This window comes from Mastacembelus armatus, chromosome 4 (assembly GCF_900324485.2).
Source record: "Mastacembelus armatus chromosome 4, fMasArm1.2, whole genome shotgun sequence".
Classification (NCBI taxonomy): Eukaryota; Metazoa; Chordata; class Actinopteri; order Synbranchiformes; family Mastacembelidae; genus Mastacembelus; species Mastacembelus armatus.
The window spans coordinates 25,326,833-25,351,560 of record NC_046636.1 but is presented as its reverse complement, the minus strand read 5'-3'; the positions used below and the strand labels follow the sequence as shown (position 1 = coordinate 25,351,560).

The 24,728-nt window shown below is 41.1% G+C and overlaps 1 protein-coding gene across 2 annotated transcripts in view; it reads left to right on the top strand.

The window, feature by feature from the left end:
* tle2b (TLE family member 2, transcriptional corepressor b) overlaps positions 1–24,728 on the top strand; it is a 71,802-nt gene that overhangs the window by 27,321 nt on the left and 19,753 nt on the right. Inside the window, exons 5-8 of one of the 2 annotated variants that reach the window (XM_026304756.1) lie at positions 16,492–16,554; positions 18,591–18,665; positions 22,488–22,665; positions 24,437–24,453. In XM_026304756.1, the coding sequence (XP_026160541.1) occupies positions 16,492–16,554; positions 18,591–18,665; positions 22,488–22,665; positions 24,437–24,453 (333 nt within the window). Of the gene's footprint in view, positions 1–16,491; positions 16,555–18,590; positions 18,666–22,484; positions 22,666–24,436; positions 24,454–24,728 lie in introns of both variants that reach the window. The other variant, XM_026304755.1, reaches the window with a different exon arrangement.

The window sequence follows — 24,728 nt, the reverse complement described above, 5'->3', positions numbered from 1 at the left end:
AATTACAATAGGTGGATGTGTTTCAATTGTCATTTGTCAATTGTCATTAAAATCCGAATCAGCCACATTTCACCAAAATAACTAGAAAAGCAAATGAGAATTTTAGTTTATTTGGCAGCATCTGTGTGTTCGTGAGGATACTGTGTGTAACAGAGACAAGGCAAAGGCTGTTGGCATGATTCAAGATGAATATTACTGACAATGACTTAATTCATTGCTTGTGATGTGTCTTAATGTAAGTTAACATTTAATTAAAATGAAAACAAGGTGTGCATATTACCCAGGATCGTGTCAACGTAATTCTTAACAACAGAAAAAAATAGCTTCATGTTTGAAGATGAAATTTTGTAATTTTTCTCCTGTACCATTCTTTCCAAATCCAAATTCAGTTAGATCCAAATTCCTTCATTTGGAAACTGACTGATGGATGGGAAAGATTGATTCCTCAACCCCACAGCAGACACAGCTATTGACAAAGCAATAATAAGAAAGGGGGTGAGAGAGACCAGTGGACACCATGTGAGAGAGAGAGAGAGAGCGAGGGACCAGGGAAGAAAGAGGTCAGGGTATTGGGAAAGCTACTTTAAAAATATAGCTTTACGAGCTTCTGATCATTTTGCATTGGTGCATGAGAAAGACAGAGAGATGGCTGGCAGCAGAGCGAGGCAGAACTGGACTGTCAGCTCTGGTCGCCAAAAAGAAGAAATGGACTAGAGGGCTGGCTGCACCTCTGAGAGATGGAGAGAGGAGCAGAGACGGGAGGAGGGGAAGATGACAGAGGGAGGCCAACGAGGGGAGAGTGAAAAATAGGAAAGAGAGCGGGGAAAAAGGGGATAGGGAAAGATGACAGAAGGAGACCAAATCAGGTGAATGAGAGCAAAAAAAAAGAGGAATAGATGAAAAAGGAGAAGCCTGGCTTCAGTGGATGAAGCTACAAGAACAGTGATCAGCAGGAATATGAGATAGAGTAAACACAAAAAAAAAAAAGGATAGTTGAAAAACAGCATATGGGAACAAATGAAAACCAACAAGGATGGTGAAAGGGATAAGAGTGGGGGTGACAGGAGCGTCAGAGAGAAATATGAGGCAGATAGTAAAAGAATTAAAGTATCACAGATAATAAAGGAAACAGACAAGGAGAAATCAACAGAAATAGAATAAAAAGAAGAATGTGTGGAGAAAGATGGATAGAATTTAAAATGAAGGAACTGGTATAAAAAAGATTTAGTGATAGAAAAATCTAGCGTAATGAATTTGAGAGAAAAGGAGAAGTTGTAGAAAAGATGTTACTGTTCAAAGGGAGAGGGGATGGAAAAGTGAGTAGGATAGTCTGAAAAAAGCGAGATCATTTAAAAGAGGAATCTGATATGAGACTGCAAGGAAAAAAAGAGCACGTAGGGAAAAAAGTAGTTAAGAGAGAAAAAAAACAGATGTGACGGGGAGAGCTAATGTTGGAAAAAGTGAACAGGGATGAGAGGAAAAGAGGGGGAATGAGATTAATTGAACGGATGAAAGAAGAGAGGGTAAACAGGAAGGATGGAGCTTTAGAGGAGACAGATAAAGACCTCAGAGAACAGATGAGGGGGAAAAGGAGTTGGAGATGAAAATGGGAGCCAAGAAAAAAGCAATGGAGGGAAAAAGGATGGCGAGAGAGGGAAATAGAGAGAGAGAGAGAGAGAGAGAGAGACATCAAGAGAGGGAGGGGTGCTTTGAGCTGCAGTGAGAAATAATGAATCATGAATAGATTTAACAGTATCTGGTCTTATTTCCTCTCCTCCTCCTTGTCCTCCTCCTATTTCACCCCCCTCCAGCTTCCTCCTAACATCCTGTCAAGATCACTGCTATTGCCTCTCTTCCTTCTCTGTCTCTTTCTCTAACACACACTCTGTCATTATCAGTGGCAGGGCCATCTCATGTCCCGGCATTAATTGAGCTGTAACAGTCATCTTGTGCCTCCCTACCCTTCCCTTGAGCTTCTTTTGCTTTTTTCTCTCTCTCTCTCTATCCTACTCGCTTTTGCTGTTTAAATTTCATACTTGCTCTTTATCTTCACCCCCTCCCCACCTTCCACTTCCCACCTCTATTTCACAATCTTGATCTCCTTCATTTCCTTTCTGTTTCTCTCCCTTCTTCTCTTATTCTCTGTCTCTTTTGGAGACGATTCTATCTGAACTATATGAAGGCACAGAAACGATAACACCTCCCCCACTCTCTGAGCTGTATTGATACATCGAAACACACGCACACACATGCCATCACATTATCTCACTTGGTTCACTTCCATTATAATATCGCGCGTGTGTGTGTGTGTGTATGTATATATATATATATATATATATATATATATATATCTCACCCCAGGAGGAGTGAGAGAGGCTATAAGGACCTTACACTGCTCTCTCTGGTTGTTCTATATTCATTGATATAGCACTTTTGGGGCCTGGGTAGTTATTGCCCATATCCCCTTGCTATGTGCTGAGGCATAACATGTATATTCAGTGACTTAGTAATTTAGACAGTGGCTGTCAAAGGGCAGCTTATAGATTTAATGATGCTCTGTATGTGTTTTTGTAAAGTTTGTGGCGAATGGATTGAAGCGGGCTTTGTATTGACAGCTGATTCTTGCAGCACGATAACAGGATGATGGTGGGTGGTGAAAAAAGAATAGACTTTTTGTTGGATTTGTGTTTAGCAAAGGGCAGTGGCAGCCTCAAAGCTTGTGACCAGAGTGTAGCCTGGGAAAATATGAAAATACAGAAGGCAGGAAGTGAATGAGATATGCTTTTTGTTCCATCAGCATTTAGCTTCATAGGCCCATTAAGCAAGGCAGACATTTGCTCAGTGTTAGTAAGAAGACAACCACAGCAGCACTAAACACTAGCTAAACATACTTGTTGGCAAGGATTGGCATGCATTTATTGTGAATTTAAGGTAGAAGTCTATAATTTTGGTCCAAAACCTTCCCAATCTTGGTATGTTTAACGTAATCTTGAGCAAAAAAAAAAAAAAAAGAGAATAAATAGAAATAGAAATAGAGCAGAGGCTGGTCTGACCCAATGACTACACTACTACATGTGAAAAAAATTTGGCTCGAGTGAAAAGTTTAACAAGATCTAGGGACCATTTGTAAGAGGTCTAGACAAAGTTATGGAAAATAACACCATGTCTTCACAGAAAGTGTAGTGTTAGCAGAACAACATCAGCAGCTTTGTGCGTCACAGGACAAAGGAGGTGTTGACGCACTTTGGAAACGTCCTGAGCGAAATACTGTACACAGTCGCATCAATTACGTGTATAAAGTACTTGAAAATAGATTAGAAACATACAAATATGCTTTGGTTTGCATTTATGTGCAGTAAAACATGAGCCTTTATCTGTCCTATGTAAACAGCTGGAGCACATCTGTTCTGTCAGACGCACAAGAGGTGGATGACTGGAACACACAGCTGAAATGTGTCTGTACTGACACACTGTATAAACCCTTTCTCTGATAGATTATTGTCAGTTACCTTATTCTGCAGTGACTGTGAAAATCATGGGCAGCTGTGTTAACATGATCACTTTTACTTTTACTGTGTGGCCATGCACGTCCTTCTTATCATCATCCTTTTTATTCTCATTCACTCAGGTAAAAGACCTATTGGTACACGGATCTAACATATTCAGCACTAGTGTTGTCTTAAATGGATGTTCCTGGGTTTACCTGCATTTGAAACATGTTCAGTCCGGGTTTGACTGACAGTTTAACAGCCCTATTGGTACATAAAGGTGCACTTTGTGATCACATCATTTGCAGTATCTCCACCCAGCTCGGCGTGACTAGAGCTCTTAATCAGCCAAAGTAGTTAAGAACACCTGTGTGGGTGTGCACAGGCTTTACTATTTGAGAAAACTGAAATTATAAATGTATAGCTACACACATTTAGCTGTGCGGATATAACAGCAGGTACAGTTGTGCTAATAAATTTCCATACCCCTGGCACGGTTTCAGAAACACTGGACATTTTCATGATTATGCAGAAAACATTTCTTTCTAAGGAAAGTGTTTAAGAAAAGTGTTTTACATGTTGAGTTATGTTTTCCATTTTTCCGTATGGCAGGAATGCCATTTTGACTACTAAATACCAATAAACCATATATAACGTCAGTGGTGAACACTTCTACTTCCACAGTGACACTAAATGATGTTACATGGTAAATTGATTTTCCTACAGTTTCTATGTACAAGTAGCATGCATACGATTTTGCTGGTCTAGCAACTACAATGACACAGATTTTGTAAATAGTAACATATTTGTTTCTCATACCTTGCAGTGAAATGTGTATTTTGACGTGCACACATACTGTTTATCTTCATAGGTGCAAAGGTAATGGGTGTATTCCTCAGCAGCTTGTATTATTTCTTTGCTGGGATAGGGGCCCCAGTCAGACCCTGGGGCCAGCAGTATTTCAGTCATAGCCGAGGTACATGGTTGTCACTGAACATGTTGGGATTTGTCAGTGCGTCACAAAAATGGTCAGACCATAATGCCTTTCAGAAATAAACACCAGAAATTAGTGTCTTTAGGAAACAGCAGTGCATGAAAAACACATGTTGCATCATACAGTTACTGTCCTCCTCAGCAGGCATTAGAGAATCGTATCGCTGGGAACAGGCAAATCCCATCTTTGACACCAATTTGGATTACTGTATGCTGTTAATTCATTATGATTGTGTATGTACGATGATTACCACTTTTAGGTGTGTATAAATGTCTTCCTGATTTATTTAGAAATCAATATCTAGAAACCAAACCGCAGGATGTCTAATTTAAGCCTTTGTGTGTGTTGGCTGATTGAAATGCTGTGGATTCAAGGGTTAAAATCCTTCAAACAAGATGTGCTTTTTACACAAGGTTACACATAGAGATCTGACACCAATTTACAGTAGGTTTGCAGGAGAAAATCATGTTGTTAGGAAGCTGCTAGGAAGCTGGGATTGTAGCATATTTGTTTGCATTTTAATAGCCTGATACAGAAGGATGCTAGGCAACAAGGCTACTGGGCAGCACGGGTGCTTAATTAGAGATTAGACAGTAGGAACCTGGAGGGGCCTGTGTAGTTGAAAGCTGGGTCACAGTTGGATTTTTATAATGTTATTAGATGCTACATGGCTTTATAGACGGTTAGGAAACAAACATGGTACAGATGCAGATTTTTGAAATACTTTGATTCTGCTCAACCCACAATATACAGATACAACACTCAGCTGGCAACAAGAAGAAAAGATGGAATATAAAAAACTACACAACTTACAGTAAGTGGATCACAGATTTATAGACAACTACAAACAGCCACACAGGAGTGTGATCAAGGTGGAAAGAAGCAAAGAAGAAAAACAACAACAGGAAGATTGATGCTATATGCTAAAGGCCTTTCTCTTAAAACTAATTACCAATTGATGAGTGTGTTTAGTGCGATCATGTTTGTGTTGACAGCTGCATCACATTCTTAGTCAAATTATTCATAACTTTTTCAGCTTTCTGTTTCATTGAGATTCAACCTGTCAGTAATAAACACCTCATATCAGTGTCCCAGTTTTACCTTTAAAGGTAAAGGTGTGTGTAGTTTAGAGTATAATCTGTAAGTGATAATGTCCTAAATGATGTATTATATCTATCCTCCTGATCCCTCTTACACATTCCCATCTTTCTGCCCATGTTACTTGATCCTCTGCAAGATTGACGTCACAAATACTCTGCCCCCATGACAAGCAAGGCAAAGTTCTCCTGTTGTTTATCTTGTTTATATTGAATTAAAATCAGTAGAATATCACCTCAAATCTTTTAATCGTTGTTAAAGCTTCAGAAATATAAGTATCTGAAACACCTGAGCATTTTTTTTTTTTATTTCAAAGCTGGAATTTCTTTACATTTTCAAATGAATTTTTAAAAGAATATCCTTCATAAAAATTTAACAGGCTAATGGGCAGAAAAGTAGCCCGGTGGTGAGAAAGAGCATCTCATTACTGAATGGTGTCAGTGTGTGTCTGTATGTCCTTGAGCTGGATATCAAACCTCTTGCTGGTTACTAATTTTAAGCCATTTGGGATAATAACAGTGTGAGATAAAAGCTTGGGTAAAGCCAAACATAAATCACATAGCACTAGGGACCTTGAACTTGATTATGAGACTCTATTAATATTAGCCAGTATATTATTGAAGTTGTGTTAACATTTAAACATTTGCATATATTTTCTCAGTAGTACCATAAAAAAAAACACAAACACTACTATAGATAGCATCCCAGGTTGAGTCACTACAGACCGTATAAGATTGAGTTTTTCCATATATTTGGCCTTTACATATTGTGTCAGAATGCGGGATTTACTGTGTGGCTCACAGAGCAAGCAGGATATTATAGGAAGCTGTGTTTGATAGTCAGGATGCTCAGCAGCCAGACTGTTTCCCCTGTGGACTCCTAAGGACAGATGAAGCAGCTGGCTGTCCTTCCTTCCTGCTCTCTCCTTTCACTCACCAAACATATGAGGCTGGTAGTGTCAGAGTGTGTGTGTTTTTTTGGGATAGAAAAGAAGGAGTAGCTCGGTCCTCTTCTTTCACTCTTTTCTTTTATGTGTTGGTTTGTTGCATAGGAAATAATGTCAGGCTTCTGTTGGCATTTTTCATACGCATAAAAACGGTTTTGAATCAAGCTGAAAGGAGAGCTCAGAACAATCTGAGGGCAAAAGACAGAAAAGAGGGTGAACTCTGAAGATATAAAAATGAATAAAACAGAAACAGGGATTGAGGAAGATTAAAACGGAGTACAAGCAGGAGAGCAGGCTCACATGAGAGAATATTTATCTGTTTTTGTTGTATTAAAAAAAGTGTGTGTTTGTGTGTGCATGCTCTTATCCTCTCACCTAATTAGCCAGAGCTGTCTAGCATTTTTATGCATGTATTCGTGCACATGTGTGCAGTGTGTGTGTAAGCGTGCATCTGTTGGTATATTTGGCTGAAGTTGTGACCTGAATCCTCATCTCATTGGGGAGAGACTGAACGGGAATGAGAATGCGAGCGAGAGATGCCTTCATTTTCAACTCACTGCTCCGGTTCATAATAGGATTGGGCTTCTCTCTTTTTCCCATTTTTCTTTCTCAATCTCACCCCAACCTCCTTGCCTCATATTTTTTCTCTCTGTAATTTTCACCACCTAGTCAGTTGTGGTTTGATTTTTTTTTTTTTTTTGATTTTTTTTTTTTTGTACTGGTTTTATTTAAAAGACTGGATTAGCCTGCATATGTGGGTCAACTAGAACAGGCTTTTGGGAGGTCAAATGAATTTGTATGCCTGTGTTTATGGTATGTGTTTGCACTCTCTGTGATCAGTGGTGTGTGCAGTCCCTCTTTGCACATGTAGCATCTGTGATGTGTGTGTGTGTGTGTGTGTGTGTGTGTGCAGCTTTGATGTCTCTCCCTGTCTTTCACTCACTGTCTTCATACACTGTGTGTGTGTGTATGCTTGTGTATACATGTATAACAGAGCTCATTTGTGAATAATGAGGCATAAAGAGAAAGTGGCACACAGTGTGATATAACCCTTAAGGAATGATAGAGGTTGAGAAAAGGAAAAACAGTGAAAGAGAGAAAGATGAGATGAGAAAACAAGTGATTAAATTCCCAAGGAGCTAGCCTTTTAGCGTAATAGCTTTGTCTCTCTGGCAGAGGAGCTCTGAGTAGCTACACAAACCATATGGGGCTTATCTGTGTGTGTGTGTGTGTGTGTGTGTGTGTGTGTGTGTGTGTGTGTGTGTGTGTGTGTGTGTGTGTGTGTGTGTGTGTGTGTGTGTGTGTGTGTGTGTGTGTGTGTGTGTGTGCGTGCGTGCGTGCGTGTGTTTGTGTGTGTTTGTGTTTGTGTGTGTGTGAAAGCAGCATGTTCAGTGACCAGTGCTTGAACAAATAAAGTGCCAGTGCTCTGGACAAGCAGCTGCAAACATGTTGGTTTAATGTTAGGTAACATATCGAGCAGCATGTAAGTCTGCTGTACGTTCCATGTGAATTCTGTTTCTGTATGAAAATACATTTTGTTTTTCATGTGTGCAGGTAATTATTTTTGAAATACTGTAATCAGATATAGCAAATGACATTAACAGGTGGAAATTTAATGCACACCGTGTTGTTTGCTTTTTATTAGGTATGGCAATGCTGATCATTCCGCTCACCACTTTAATGCAAACAAAAGATCTCAACAAAAATGAGATGGATTGGCACGAGATGTGGTTTCCACACAATTTGTTAGAATTGATTTGGTGCTCCCCTGACGTTTCTGTTATTACCATTCTGAGGTTCACAGTGCTGATCCTGAATAAAATGTCTTAACAGGTAGTAGTAAAGGAATCATTACCTGCATATTAGTACTGTCATTGTGAGCTTGTTTTCATAATGGTCTTAGGAGTAATTGCCATTATATACCAGGGTAATTCTGTAATATGTGAGTCATGTTTCCAAAAGTGAAGGACAGTGAAATGTCATGTTGAAATATAGCGAGTAGGGAGACACAGTGCTAACACAGATAACACCACCTGTTTCCTACAGTACAGTACTACAGTAAACCTGAGGCTATCAATGCAGAAATCTGCAGCAGCTGAATTCAGTCTAGACCGTTCTTCAGTTTTCTGAGTTTCTTCAGAGCTGGAGTATTTTTCTGCTCCTGAAATTCAAAGTCCATTCCCAACAAGGACGTTCTGGACTCGGAAAGTTTTTAGTCGGTGCTGACTGTACCTGCACTCACCAGGACATAGAAGTACATCAAATAAATTATTGAGTACTAATGTGGCCAACAAATCTGATGTCCCAGTACTCTGCGTGGACCAGTCCGATTAAAACACAGCAATATGTAAATGCATATGTGAGAAACTGTATTGTCCTACACCATAGTGTGCTTGAATGAGACTTCTAATAACAAAACTCATTAAAGTGTGTGTGTATATGTGTAATGCACATTTTTGTGTACCTTTGCATGCATGCGTGCATCCTGGGTACCCAACTCTGCTACTTCGGCTACTTTGTGTCTCGTTGTGTTACGGCCGACATGAGTTTGAATCCGTATGCAGTCTGTCAGTGCAAGCTGGTGAGCTGGCACAGTGTGAATATGACTAATAGCTTAGTGTATAATATTGCCAAGGAGAGCGAGATAGAGACGGTTCTTGTTGGTTGTAAAACTACAACCCCAACTGTGAAGCACAGGTTTTGTGTCTCATAGTCACATGCCCTAGAAAGGTGATGTGTGGATGTTTATACCATTGTGAAGATATTGTTGCACAGTCCTCTCATCCTCAAAGGGACTTTCGAGTGTTGAAACTTCCTTTGAGAGTTCAGGTTAAAGTTAGGATTAGATTAGGGTTAGACTTTTAGTTGTGATGTTTGAGATTAGCGTTCTGGGCTAGGAAGCCCCAACTCACAGCAATCGGAAGACACAGCAAGGTGTGTGTGTGTGTGTGTGTGTGTGTGTGTGTGTGTGTTTTTCAAATTGCTTGTGTATTTGCATATTGGGGAACACACATCTCTGTCCTCACATACTGTACATGTGTTTGTGTCAAGAGGCAGTCTGTGTGTGTCAGAGCGGTAGAAGTGAGCTGTCGGTCTTTATTTTTCTTTCTAAATGTTTCTGCTGCCGGGGCTGCTGCCTATCTTGTATTGGTTCTGCACTGAAGGTTGAATTGGTGTCTTTATGTGTGTGTCTGAGGAATTGTGTGTGCTTGTTGGTCTCATGCTGGGAGGCTCTGCTTGCTCTGCACACAGCTCTTTGTACGTGTGCTCTCCTCTGCTCTGTTTGGATTGGTTTTCTGTGTGCCCTTATTGCTTTTGTGTGTGTGTGTGTGCATGGCAGGGTTTTTATGTACATAATTTTGACTGTGTGTGTGTGTGTCTGTGTTCACAACTGTTTGTGCGTGTACTTGTATGTGTGTAGTTGTATTTGTGTGCACCGTTCTGCATGCACGTGTTGTGCGTGAGTGCTGCGGTGCTCGTGTGTGCTTTGCTGCTCTCCTTTCCACTCTCTCTCCCTCTCTCCCCCTTTCTCTTTCTCTGTTTCCCTTCCTCTCCTTCCAGAATAGAGGGGCCATCAATCAGAGGCAAGGGGGATAGAGGAAGGCTGGGGAGGGAGGGAGGGAGGGAGGACGAGGAGGAGGCGAAGAGGAGTTGGCTTAACGCCAGGGATGAGGAGCTGGCACGCTGCCCAGAGGAGAGAGAGGGCGGAGAGAGGAAAAAACAAGACTGGGGAAGAAAAGTAAAGAGAAGGAGGGTGGAGGGAGATTGTGGAAGCGAAGCAGGGCAGAGAGAGAACAAGAAGGAGAAAGAAATGGGAGAGAATGAGAAGAAGGGCAGAGAGGGAGAGAGAGAGCAACAGAGCAAGGCCAAGTGCACTGAGGGAAAACAGAGGGAGAGGACAGGCAGGGAGCGAAATACTGGAAGTGTAAAAATGAGGTGGCAGAAAAGAGAAAGAAAAAGGTTGATTGCATGGAGAGAAATGAGCAGAGGGGGCTGAACGAGTGGAAGCAGGAACTGAACAATCAGTGGGTGATTAGTATGTCACCGGCTACAAATATTTACCTTAAACTGTTCACAGAGGGGAGAGCAGTCCAATTAGAAAGCAGGGGACAGAGATAAGCTCCAGGATTGTGTTTGCATGTGTGTGCGATATGTAAACACCCTCTGACTCTTGAAAATAAATGAGGGTATTCTGCAGCCATACACACAACCTACAAAGCCTGTGAGGCAGTACGACAAACACTTCATATCATCTTGTGCTATTTTTTGCAAAAATATCAGAGCAGATGCTTTGCCTTTGGATAATTACAGTGACAGGACATTACACCTGTTGGGGAAGACGCAAGATGATGATCATTCAAAAGTTTCTAAAATGAGATACTGTGTGTGTGTGTGTGTGTGTGTGTGTAGACCTACTATTACTTATCGTGTGGTCGTCATTAACCTAAAGCCCGAGGTGGTCTCAGTACTCTCCTTGTCACCACAAAATTATTTTGGGAAACATTTTTTTTTCCTATTAAGGTAAAGTTGCATCCTCTTTAATTAACATCTTATATCACAGATTCGCTGATGCAGGTGGTGACTTTGATATTCCCACATACAACTGGAATCTTCTGCATGTGAAGTTGTTGTCCAGTCAGTTTTCCAACCTATGTCCAAGTATTCAAGCAAGAAAATACTGCAGTTACAAGCAGGAGGCCATATGAACTGAACAGGAGCTAAGTGAGATGTTTGTTGAGTAAAATTCAAGTAGAGGCTCATTCACACACACACACACACACACACACACACACACACACACTTGCTGCCCCATAAAGCCGGCTCACTCAGCTGTAGTGGGACTCAGAGGCTGGCACAGCTGGCGTTGCCCAAGCACTCTGGGCACCGTCGCCCTCCTCCCATGCCAATCTCAACCCACACTCATCACATTTAAATTCACGGAGCTTTATTGGCAAGATAAACGCGGCCAGTGTTGCAGGCCGTCATTCTGGGAGACCAAATACAATGCTGATCCTTAACAGTAAAAGCAGCTTCCTCTTTGTTCCAGTTCAAGTTCACTTCAGTGTGAGGAGTGAAAAGTGTACAAGGAAAACGTGAGTCAGTTCATCCCTTCTTTTGCGTTCTGCAGTCAGTTTGCAGTCCATAATTCTGGTCTTCATTAGAAGCTATTGCATATGAGCTTATTTCTTTCCATATTTCTTTCATACTTCTTACAAGCCAGTAAATATTCTACAGTTACACAACACAGGATGCCTTGTCTTTCCAAGCGTTTGAATGAAAACATCTGGTGCAAATCTTCTCCATTAAGAGCTCCTCCCTAAAAAACAAGCCTTATCTTTGTCCGACCAGTCTCATCCTGGCTCATTAAAGAAAATTCTTTGTGCTGATTCACTGTTACACCATCCAGCTAGGAACTTATTTTGGGAACGTGATTATTTTACTTTTTATGTAGCCTTGCTGTCTCATCTATTTCTATTTCAGTTAATCATTTTCTAAATTTGCCTTTTGACAGGCAGGAACTTGTTGCATTCGCACTGTGGGTTAACCATGTGGGTGGCAAGAGGAGTAGTAGTAGCAATTGCAAAGTAAATGCAGGATAATGATTTTTTTTTTTTCCAGTCAAGAAAAATAAAGAATTACTACTCTTATGCAATGCACAGCAGTAATTGTTGTGATTTGGTGCAGTGAGCCAAGTGTTTTATCTCCTGATTGACAGTTGAGTGCAGGTGGTAAATGTTGGGTCAAAGGAAAACATGTTGCTGTGGCATCAAATATAACCTTCACTTTTGAATGTTTACATTTTCTTGAGAACTAACTCTGAGTTTTTCTTCACGATGCTCCGTCGTCTGCAGCAGAAATAGCAAAATGTGAAGATGAAATTAGGTGGAGAAAATTCACTGCCCATTTTTTCAGCACCGACAACCTTCTGCACTTCTCTTTATTTAAGCCACTGTGTATGTCTAGCACTCTGCAATTCAAATAGGGCAGTTTTTTGGCCTTGATGTAGTGTACCATGTTTAGCTATAAAACCAATAGCACACACTACAACAAGTCTGTCGCTCCAGTCCACTTTCCTAACCTTTTTCAGTGGATACAAACAGACGGAGGACTGAAGTCAAAAGACATATTAAAGCTGAACAACATAAGGTGAAAACACTTGTCCTTCACTGTAACCGTACCAAAGCACTGCTCATTTGCACAAAGTTGCGTAACATTGCTACTTCTGCCAATCTGGTCAGATCTATGCTCTGGCTACGACTGTGCCGTCTGTTGGGTGTTTTCTCTAAGTCGTCGTTTGAAGCGAATCAATGAAGTTTGTTTTGTCTGCATTTGTTCTGGTGTGAGCATGAGGTTACTTAAACAATCTTAGTAGTATTTCTTTGTTTGTTTGATATACTGTAGGTATTTTTTAAAGTTTCGTTTAATTGACCATCCAATCAACACAGAATACACTAAGTAGACGTGGTGCTGGTAGGTATTTGGTGTATTTGTCACACAGGTTTTATTGATATGCAGCAATGAGGCAGTGTGATTATATAAACGTTATGCTGGTTTTCATTATCATCCTGTCAATGATATGACAGGATGACAAGTCTGAGCATGTTGCCACTGTATGTCTGTGTCTGTGTGTGTCTGCGTGTGTCTGCGTGTGTCTGCGTGTGTCTGCGTGTGTCTGCGTGTGTCTGCGTGTGTCTGCGTGTGTCTGCGTGTGTCCGAGCCTCTGGAACAGGCTGTCCTTGTCGTTATCCATATTCTGAAGAATATTTAGGGGAATTTTCACTCTTCTAAATGAAAAGGTGTTGTTTACCTCTTCTTCTCTTCTCAAATATATTTTAGTTATGTTTCATATAAAGCCTCCCTCTGTCTCTGCTTCTCTTTGTCCTTTTGCCAGCTGGCATCATATCTGCCCTCAGGTGTTTATTGACCAGCCCCCTCTTTCCTTTTGTATCTACCCATCCATTCATCCCTCCATGCATTCATCCCTCTATCCACCCAGTCTTTGCCAATACTCCCTGGTGGCTGTGCTTTGGCAGGGCTGTGGAATGAGACTGTGCCATGTTGTTTCTGACACCTGGCCTAGATCAGAGCGCTTCAGTCCAGCTCACTTTCACTCTATTGTGAAACCCATCGGCTGACTGGCATTTTGCATTTATAACATCATCCACTGCCTCTCAGCCAGAACATGGAGTTGGGGGTGATGTTGCTGTGCTGCAGGAATTGAATCGTTGACAACACAGTGTTTTTTGTTTTTTTTTAGGAGGCATAAATTGATATTGTGCAACTTTAGGTAGATTTTTAGTTTACAGCTTCTGTTTTGCAGTTTCTGCTCTGCTGTTTCATCTTTTGGTATTTATATCTGTTCATTTACATATATTTATACCATATAGTTTTCAGTCAATGTTATTATGGGCTTAGAAACAGTAAAAGACAGCAGCATGTCAGGGTCTGTTTGGTTCTGACATATGGTCCTCTCAGATGTTTTTTTATTCTGGCCAAAAGTGAGCCAGGTTATATGAACTGATATGTTGGCTGATGACAGCCTGCTCTTTGAGAGGTAGCAATAATGGTGTAGTTTATCGATACAGAGATATATCTGAGTGGAGTTATTTATTCACTGTAGATACAGTGGAATAAAGTGGACAATGTATGTCCTCATGTACAAAATGTTACCATTTGTCCCTAGAGTGAAATCATTTTCATTATAGGTTAGAGAAAGAGATGTGGTATTGATAGAGATTACACAAGTTGCTGTTCATGTACCTGGGCTTTTCCTAGTCGCCACTGTTTAACTATTGGGATCATTATCAGTGTCAAGAATGACAGCATGCCCTGTCTGCAGGCTGCCATTCATGTAAGAGCCTCGTACAGTGACGTTTTTTATTTCCCTACTGTAGGAGAGCAAGAAGGTTGTGGGCTCAATTCAGTTCGAACCTGGATTGCATGTTTTTCTCTGTCTGTGGGTTTGGGGTTTTCTTTGGGTACTCCAGCTTCCTTCCACAGTCCAAAGACATACAGGCTGGGGTGAGGTTAATTGGTGATTCTAAAATGCCTGCAGGTGTGAGTGTTTGTCTCTCTTTGTGTGTCACCCCTGTGATAGCTCCGTTACCCAGTGTCAGCTGGGATTGGCATTGACAACCCTGGATAGCAGCAATAAGCGGTATATAATGGATGGTCAAGCAGTGAGGTTTAAGAAAAGTGATATAATTTTAATAAAGGAATATTGATGACTTTGGTTATTACATGTTAAAGTAGTGAACTTTGTTACAGGCGCAATAATCTATTTTTTCTGCCATCTTCCTCTGCCCCACTCTCACTTCCCTCTCTGTGGTCGACCTTCATATACAGTACAGGCACACACGGTGCACACCTCACAAATACAGAAATACACTGGGCAGCTTAGGTACAACCACCTGCAGCCACAAACATGTATATGGCGTGATGAGGCTCTGTCTCTCCAGTTCATGAAGTCTTAGTGTGTGTACCTTTAACTCTATTAGAACCATTTTTAGCTTTATTCTATCATTGTGAGGACATTTTGGAAAAGTGAGGACAGTTTTTCAGACTCCTGTTTGAGGTTGAAGGTTTGGTTTTATGGTTAGAATCAGGTTTTGGTTAGGGTTAGGCATTTAGTTGTGATGGTTAAGTTTGGGGTAAGGGTCTAGGGAATGCAATATGTATATGAGTGTCCCCACAAATACATACATCTCTGAGCGTTTGTACGATGGTCTATACAGCCCTCTTAGCCACCGCATTTCCCTCTGTTGCCCATTTGCCATCTTTCTCTCCTCCTCTTCACTACCTTTAAGTGTCACAAACATGTGTTAGAGGACAGAGGGATACAGAAATAGACAAAGACAGAAAGAGGAAGGAAAATCAGAAAATGTGTGTGTCTTTGGTAACGTGTGGCTGCAAAGAAAAAACAACTGATGTTAGAGGAAGTAAAGGGGCTGCTGAGGGAAAGGAGGGAGGATACATTAACACAGAGGGAGAATTATATAGAAAAATAGAAAGATGAGAGAAAACGAGACAAAGAGAGCGGGGAGGGGGTGAGGGGAGAGGGGCAGGGTGATGGGAGGAAGAGGATGAATAGGGTAATAATGGCTCAGTGTGAGAGCTGTTGTAGAAAAAGAGAGAACGGCTGAGTGAAGAAGAGAACAAAATGAGGCTGAGGGCACTCAGACAGATAGAATTAGACACACCGCAGAGGTTCAGTGTGTGTGTGTGTGTGTGTGTGTGGGACAGCGAGAGAGTGTGTGCTGATGTTTTTATGTGTTTGTGTATGCTGTATTGTGTGTTCATGAAGCCGTGGATGGTTACCAGGTTTACCTCGTGTGTGTGTGTGTGTGTGTGTGTGTGCGTGCGTGTGTGTGTGCGTGCGGATGGCTGAGTGGGGGTACGGTACCTGAGAGCAAGATGTTATTCACCATTTGCAGACCAAGGAAAAGCATTTTTATGGATTTTTCAAATTTTAGGAAATGGACAAACATAATGGCACTGAATAGCCAACTGTGACAGGTGGAGAGCTTGAGAGAGAAATTCTCAGAGGTTTTCGCCTCTTTGTTAATGTGTTTGTTCGCTCATATGTTTGTGTGTGTTTGAGAGTAAGAGCCTGAGGAAGACTGAAGTGGCTAAGAGTGCGTGAGGCTGGGCTAAATGAGAGTGTGATGGTGCTAAAAGACCAGATGATGACTGGAGCGTTAATGCTGCCTCCATCCTTCCACCTTTGCTGTTCACTCCCACATTCCCACACATTTTTCATCTTGCAGTCCCGTAGAATTGCCACTGACAGTTTTCCTTGCTCATTAAGAAGGTGTTTTAATGCTGCAGCGGCTTAATGTGCTGTAAGGAGATATCATATGAGCTGTGCTCATTGTGTACTTATTATCCCATAGTATGCAACACGATAATATATCCTTCTTTATCTGTATCTTTTGCTCTTTCATTTGCTTCTCTTTTCCTCACAGGCGGAGATTGTCAAGCGTCTCAGTGCCATCTGTGCTCAGATCATCCCTTTCCTCTCTCAAGAGGTAAGAGTCACCACGGCAAGACACACTTGAGCATTAACACGACCTACTGTATGCCTGCACATAGTCAGGAGATGAGTATTCACTTGCAGGCTTATTTTATTATATCACATTTCTTTGGCTGCAGAATAATAAAGAAACTACAATATATCAAATACAAGCCCATCATGTTAAAAAGGAAAATAAATGAGTAGTTCCTCCTCCATCCTGTAGAGGAACAATATGTACATCAGTTACAGATGTGCTTATTGAAAAAGTGTGCAAAAGCAGAAACAACTGCCCATTATTATTACAAAAAAAAACTTTGAGATTGTACTTTGTCGTGTTGTAGTAGATTTTATAATTGAGGCATAGATATTAAACATGGACTGTGTTAATCAATATAAACTTTTCTACTGTCTCATTTTAATGATTTTTTTCTTTATATTAATGACAACATTCATTAGCTTTCATTTTGTTGTTAGGATGTAATTCCCAGAAAAACAACTAATTATTGCAATAAGTGACCCTGTGTTTGATCCTTCCATCCTCCCATTTCCCTTATATCTTCATGAAACACAACATCTGGATAAGTAATAAATAAATGTTCCAAATCAAATAAATTCAGTTAAATATTGCAAATAGCTGAAGCTACGTTCAAATCTGCAGAATAAGCTAAACCGAGCTAAATTCTGTTTGTTCTTAATTGTTGTGTTTTTCAAAATGCTGGAAAAAAATGTCACATAATAAGAGTGAGGGCACAAATGCATCTCTTACATACAAACCATGCTGTTATGGCCTTAAAGTGCATATACTGTATAGTTCAGTTATAAACATACTCACGAGAGTTGACTAGTGTGACAGTTGTAATTTCCATTGCTGTCTTATGATCAGTGCTGTGATCTTTGAAAGAACCACTTTGAAAGATCCAAGACCATCACGTCAGTTGTTTGTCAGCTGATCCTTGTGACAGTAATAATTTCATGTCCCAAGGTGCTTTGGGTTCGCACATGTGCCAAATGATCTTTTGTACCAAATGATCTGTGTGAAATAAAAAAAAAAAAAAAAATTTCCCCCAGTATCACTGTAACTGGAAATAACGACAAACACTAATTGTGGTATTAAGAGCCATTATAGGATTTCATAAAGAAAACTCCAGGATTTTAAGAGTAAATAAATTAGATTGTTTTCAGATCATCTATATCTCATTATGTTTAAATTAAATACAGCCACACCTAAAAATTTGCTTTGTGCGTTCTTATCATTACCATTTGTGCATGTGTGTATGTCTCCACTAGTTGTGATTTAATGCAATATTTTAAATTCTGTCTGCATATTACAACCTAAATGTATATATATTGTCATATAGTGTTGTATTTTTGTTGTGGCCATGATGATATAACCGATTAGATGAAAGTAAACCCTTGGCATATTATTCCAGTGTGTGTGCATATATATTATATGAATGAGTATGTAATGGGGCTGTACCTGTATGTGCGAGTCTGTAGACCGATATACAAATCACACGTTTACTGTATGTCTGTGAATGGAGACAGAAAGGTCACAACTTTGGCAGTTTAAACAATATTGACAATGTGTGTTTGTGTGTGTGAGCAGTGCATATTTGCTTTTGTGTCAGTGATAACATTGGGATTTTGTGTAAACAGAAGTGAGGTTTTTGTTAGTGTGGCACTGAGCATGTGTGGGTACATGTTTTAGTGCACACACGTGTCTGTTTAAGTGTGTTCCTGCTTGTGTGTGACTTTTATGTTGTGATTGTGTGATATTATGTGATTGCGTGGTTGCTCAACCCAGACACTGATAATTATACATCCTGTATTAGCAGAATTTGGTAGTTTCAACACATTTTTCCAGGTTTGGGCGATGTAGCACCAGGGATGTTACTGCAGTGTCATTGCTGATTGTACATGGACGATACTGTGCATTGTGGTGACACTACATACTGTGACACACAGCATGGATAATAATTCTGTCTTCTTCCTTTCTTTTGCTGTTTGTGTGTTTTATGTACTGTGTATTGTGTATGTGTATGTCTGCAGCACCAGCAACAGGTGGTTCAAGCAGTGGAGAGGGCCAAGCAGGTCACCATGGCTGAACTCAATGCCATTATCGGGGTGAGTCACCTCCATTCATCACAACAACACATGCACACACCTACGCATACACACATTAACTCATGCTGGGGCCAGGCTGTACGGCTTTCTGTCTGATGAGATACTCACTGAGTCCAAATGTATGATTATATAGTCTTTTATTCTTGCCGCAGCTCGACTGACGGCTGTGACAGTCACCACAGTGACACTTGCCAAATCACGTCTGTCTTTTGATGGTGCCAAGGGACAGTTTCTGGAAATGAGAACGTAAATGCAGAATGGCAGCTGCATTAGTCTGTATGACACTGGCCGTCTTGTATTATGAAGAGCCTAAACAAAAAATGAGAACAACCCTGCACCTGTGAGCTTGCATGGGGTGTCTGTCCCTTCAGGAGAGGTAAAATTAACAATGTTTAAATCCAGTAGTGCTGCAGGACCTAAGAGCAGCAAGCTAGCCTCCAAAAGGTATTTCACTGAGCACCACTACTCAAATAAGTTAACGTTAGCTATATCAATGTGATGTGGGCCGGTCAGACCTCCAGGCTGCCAGGGAGAGAGGCCTTCTGGGTGTCCTCCTCTAGAGCCACTACCAGGCAACAACATAATCATGACTTATGCATTGTTGGTGTTGATGAAGCGTCTCCTCTCCGGACCAACCTGGTGCAGCCATCTCCTTATTGAAACTTGGACCATGGACAGCGAATATTTAATTACCAGCTGTCAAGGGCAAGCTGCACAACAGAGAACACATTTGGAATTCTGGACAGCAGACTGCAGTTTTCCTTTCCAACACTGCACTTGAACCTGACAAGGTGACAATAATAACACTAGCTGCACTGTGTGTTCACAACTTCCTCAGGGAGAAGGCGTCAGATGCCTACTTGCCCTACTGCAACCTTTGCAGATGTGTAGGATGAAATCCGCAGGATCATTCCTAGAGCTTGTCGAAGGGATAGAGGACTCTGCTCTTCGGCAGCGAGCAGGGCACAGATGTCACAACCGCTATCAAAGTTCATTGGGATCATTTAAAATCATGCTTTCTTTCACCTGCGAAGTCTGTTTCCCGGCAGAAACAAAATGCAGGAGTTGTCTACAACTTTAAGTCACAACTGTTCCCTTGGAGCAGAATATTATATAATATCACGGACACAGTTGATTCTGTTCATTTAGTATTGAGCCAGAGTCTTTGCAGAATGTGCAGTTAAAGTTAATACATTTTTCTTCAGGTTATTTAAAGAAGAAACTTCAGAATTTGAGATATGTGTGCTCTTATTGTAATTCAGTGTCACATAACATCCACAGTGCTTGCATCCCATGCCTCACTCTGAAACTTTGCAAATGTGCAAATACTGCAAAGTTACTTAGAAAATAAACAATGAAATGGCTTTTAAGGCACAGTGTAATCTAATGACAATACCTGAGAGGTTCAGTGAATGGTGTAAGAGCATCAGAATAAGCAGGTGAAGCAACCTTGTTCACAGAAGCTCTTCATCACATGGCTCTGGTATTATGCTCAGATGGACCACAAGTATTTTGGATAGTTGATTATATTGATATTGACTATTGGGTCCCTGCCAAAGTTTCTGATGGTGAGACTTTTAGTTCAGTTTCACATGCGTTAGTCTCATCTTGGTCAATGGGTCTTTGATAAGCTTCATTTTGGATTTGTCTTGTTTTTCATCTGTTTACTTGATGTGTGATCAACATCCTGACTGGCACCAACCAGTGTTAGGGCAATTTTTAGATTCTTGGTTGAACCCTGACCTGGGAGGGCTGCCAGAGATTTAAGGAAGATCATTGGATTAGATATTTCTGTGGTGAAAACGTCAGGCAGTTGACGCACAGATATCTTTAGAGTGTTATGTATTCGGAACATGAGCGTATGCGGCTATTTATTTATGTTTAGTGTCCACTTGTTGGCTTTGGCTATTATTGGAGCCAGCATGATGTTCTGACCTCTGAGACACTACAGAAAGTCAGCTGATTAAATTATGTCTCTACATTATAGATCAGAGAATTCAATCATCAGATGAGGCATTAGTGTAAAACTCACGATTCAGTAGGACAGGAATTATTTTACCAGCTGATGCTGGTATGAAGCCAGAAGAATAAGTAGTGGCAGCAGCAGCTGTGACATTACATGCTGTTTAACAATTTTACTGAGCACTGTTGCTGATTTTGGAGGATCTAAGTGAATACACCATGGAGTAATGAATCACTGCCTCTAGTGAACTACCTGGGGATGAGTGATTTATAAAGCTCCTGACTAATATCAGTTTAAACGAGGGACTTTCGAGAAATAACACGGCATCAACTTTACAGAGTAGCTAGTTCAACTCTCAAATAAACATGGTAACCTTTGCTCAGTCTCTCAAGTGAGTTCTAATGACATTAAATAGTGTCAGAGCAGTGATCGCATTGATGTCTATTTATTGTACGACAACAAGTATGATGTGTTCGCTGCATTAATTACAGCTCAGTGTCAGGGTTTCTGTGTTAAACACTTTAGTTGCTCAGCTCCTGAACGACAGATGGCTCATCTTTAAATTAAACTGAAGGCTGAACACAAGACGACTGACACACAATAGCGTATCAGAAAAACATACGTTAACTGTAGAAATATTTTTCAAACTCAAAAACGCACCTCGCATTAAATAGCGCACGATCACCTGACCAACACCGACATATCACACACACACACACACACACACACACACACACACACTTCTCTGCACCTATGTCTTTACACATGGAGACGCAGTGATGCTCCTGAGTGCTGGAGTAGATGGGACTTTCCAGAGCTTGTCAGAGCACTGATCACATTACTGTCTACTTAAAGCCCTTTGTTCCTCCCAGCATTGCAAGCACTGCTGTCTCAAGGTGTTGTGTGTTTGTGTCTATGTGTCCAACACACCAGCTTGACAAAACAACACACATCATAATGCTTCCCTCAGGATAATAGCCTTTCTTTATCTGTAGCTGCTCTTCCTGCTCGTTCTCTTTTTTTTTTTCCTCTGTCCATTTCTCTGTGTTGATTTCTGGCTTTTCTCATCTCACCCTTTTTTAATCTTTTATCATTCTCTTCCTCTCGCTTTGACCCTGTCCACGTTTCTCCTCTCTCATTGTTTTTGCTGTGTCTTATCTTTTGTTCTCCCTTGCTGCTCGTCTTCTTTTCCTCTTCCTGAACTCATTTACCTCCTCATCCTATCTTCTCTATCCTGTTCATCTAATTCTCCTTCACTTTTCGTTCCTTCCACCATGTTTTTCTTATGTTCCTCTCCATCATTTACTCTCTAACTCAAACATTTACTTTTACCCTCCCTCTGCTTTCCATTGGCCTCTTTCTCCCTTTTCCTGTTTCTGCCTTTACTTTATTATAAATCCCATTCATCAATTCACTCTTCTTTTTTTTACCGTCTTGGTTTTCATCCTCACTTCCTCTACTTTCCCTGTGTATCCTCCATAATTCAATTTCCCTTTACCCGTCTTTTCTTTTCCTTTCTGCACCTTGCTGTCCATCTATTTCACCCCTTAATCCACTAATCTCTTTAACATCCTATCTTGCCTCTCCTTATTTTCCACTCTCACTGTTGAACTCCTCATGTGGATTTCATTTCATTCACCTCCCTCCTGTCCTTCTCGCCTCCACTCTTTCAAGCACAATCCCCACTTCCCCTGACTTTCTCCTTCTCCTTTGTTCTTTGTCACTTTCTCCTGATCAATTTCTATCCCTCTTTTCTTTATCCTGTCTTTTCTAACCACCCACCTTCTTGTACGGCACCATTCCTCCCTGATCCCTGATCTCTGCCTCCCCACTTCCTCCTTTCCCTGTGGCCACAGCAGCAGCAGCTCCAGCACCTGTCTCACCACGCCCCTGGCATCCCCCTGACGCCTCACCCATCAGGCCTGTCCCTGGGTGCAGGGGGCTCAGGACTTCTGGCGCTAACCGGTGCCCTGGGAGTCTCAGCCCACCTTGCCTCCAAAGACGATCGCAACCATCTTGATCCTGAGCATCTCCGAGGTAAAGAACCAAAGAATTTTGATTCAGAATTCTGTTCCAAAAAACATCTTTAAACATTTGGGCAAGATGATCATGAAGAGCAAAATCCAGCATGACTAATAAGATGTAGTAAGAAAGTCAATGACAGCATGCTCTTGTCTCCTAATAAAGTCAGTCGTTTTAAAACTTTGGACTCTGGGAGTAAGTTATATCACTCTTCCTCTGTTAGATTACAGCAGAGCTATGGCTGCCAAAGATAATGTGATAACAAGTTAATGCAAATTCCTTTTAATGCAACATTTTTTTTGGATGCACAATTAATGATCACATGTTCTATGATTATTGTTCACCTTTCCTGCTTCAGCCTCCAGACTGTAATCAGGAAGCACAGGGGAGACTTCTGCTCCAGGGCCGAAGTTGTCTTCACTTCAGTTAGCATGGTCTTAAGGAGCTATAACATTTTTTAGATGCACAATCGCCTGTTTTACCACGTTCTGCTGCAGTGCCTTGACTCGCCTTTCTCTCTCTCTCCTAGTTTTAACTCGACACATGCTCCACCCAAAATACACTGAGCTGTTCTCACAGAGACTGTGTCACTCTTACCAGCCTGCCCTGTAGTTTGGGGAAATTAGGAAGCAGTGCATTGTAAAGTTGGACACTACATAATGTTATTATTACTAAGTTACGTTACATGCAGGTCAATAGGCCCATCTGTTGGTGGCTGTTGGGCTTGAGTTTGCCATGTTGTGCTTTCGGCATATTTTTCGAGCATGCACTGCCTCTGAGGGGCACTGGAAAATATTCTGGGCGGTATTTAAATTGCATAAAGCAAGCAATCTATTCCACTACTGAACATTTGAGAAGATGTGTAACAAGTTCAATACAAGTGCGGTGGTGAGTGACAGAGTAAGAGACTCATCCAAGTGGGAAATAATCCAAATGAAACCAACAGACGTGTGCAAGGATGAGCTCTTTTTTTTTTTTTCCATAAGACGTTTGTGTTTCTGCATGTGTCTTTATTTCAGTTTGATATATTTAATACAAGAATGGGCAGAACAGCAGTGAGAGAAACTCACAAGAGCTGCAGAATAAAAAAGATCATTTTATCATTTAAGATAAAATGTATAGTAAAACATACATCATGTGTGGTGAGGAGCTTTTTCATGATTTCCACAGCAAGTCACCATCTTCACTAAATTTGAACTTCCTTGTTTAGACTGTATGGACAGACATATTCATGTGCTTGAGTAGGAGAAACACTTTCTCCCCGTGAACTTTCGTTCACCTCGAAAAAAAATATCTTATCATTGCGCTCTGTTTCAGGAGCTGAGCCAACAGAAGCTTTCTCATGAATTAACTGAGAATTCAAAAGGAAAAAGAAGGAATGAGTGAGAGTAGAAAGGCAGATAGATGGAGAGATCACTGTGTTCATATTGGCTTGTTAAGCATATCTGCATGTCTGCAGCTGTGTGTGTTTCTGTTTGCACATATGAGAAGAATAATGAGTAAAAAGATAGTGAACATTGAAAGAGGCAGCAGGGGAAGACAGCAAGCTTTGTCTGGTTGGAGAAGAGAGAGAGATAGATAGAGATGGGAGAGGACACTGGAATCAGGCACAATAGTGGGTCTGTGTCTTTATTAGAGGAGCAGCCTTAGCTCAGCCTAACCTTGGCTGACTGGGGAGACTGTTATTATTATCAGGACTGACGTCAAACTTTCTCTCTTTTCCCCTTTCTCCTGTCTCACTCTCTTTTTCTCTGTTCTCTGTCCTCCCTTCTCTGCCCGTTCCCAGAGGGAGCACCCAGCAGGGTGAGTAGTTGTATATTTGTGTACATTGATACAAGTGTTGTGTACACCCACATTTCACTGGTGTGTGTGTGTGTGTGTGTGTGTGTCCGTATCCCTGCATGTGCGTGTGTGACAGTGATAAACTGAGGGAAATGGAGACGTGCTGTAAAGTGGCCTCTAAAAAAGGCTGCGTATTGCTGGAGCTCAGCCAGGAGCAGCACAGCTCAACACCAGCACAATAGCTGCTCAGCACCATCAACCTTGAGGTTCTCAAGGTTTTCTACATCACAGTAACA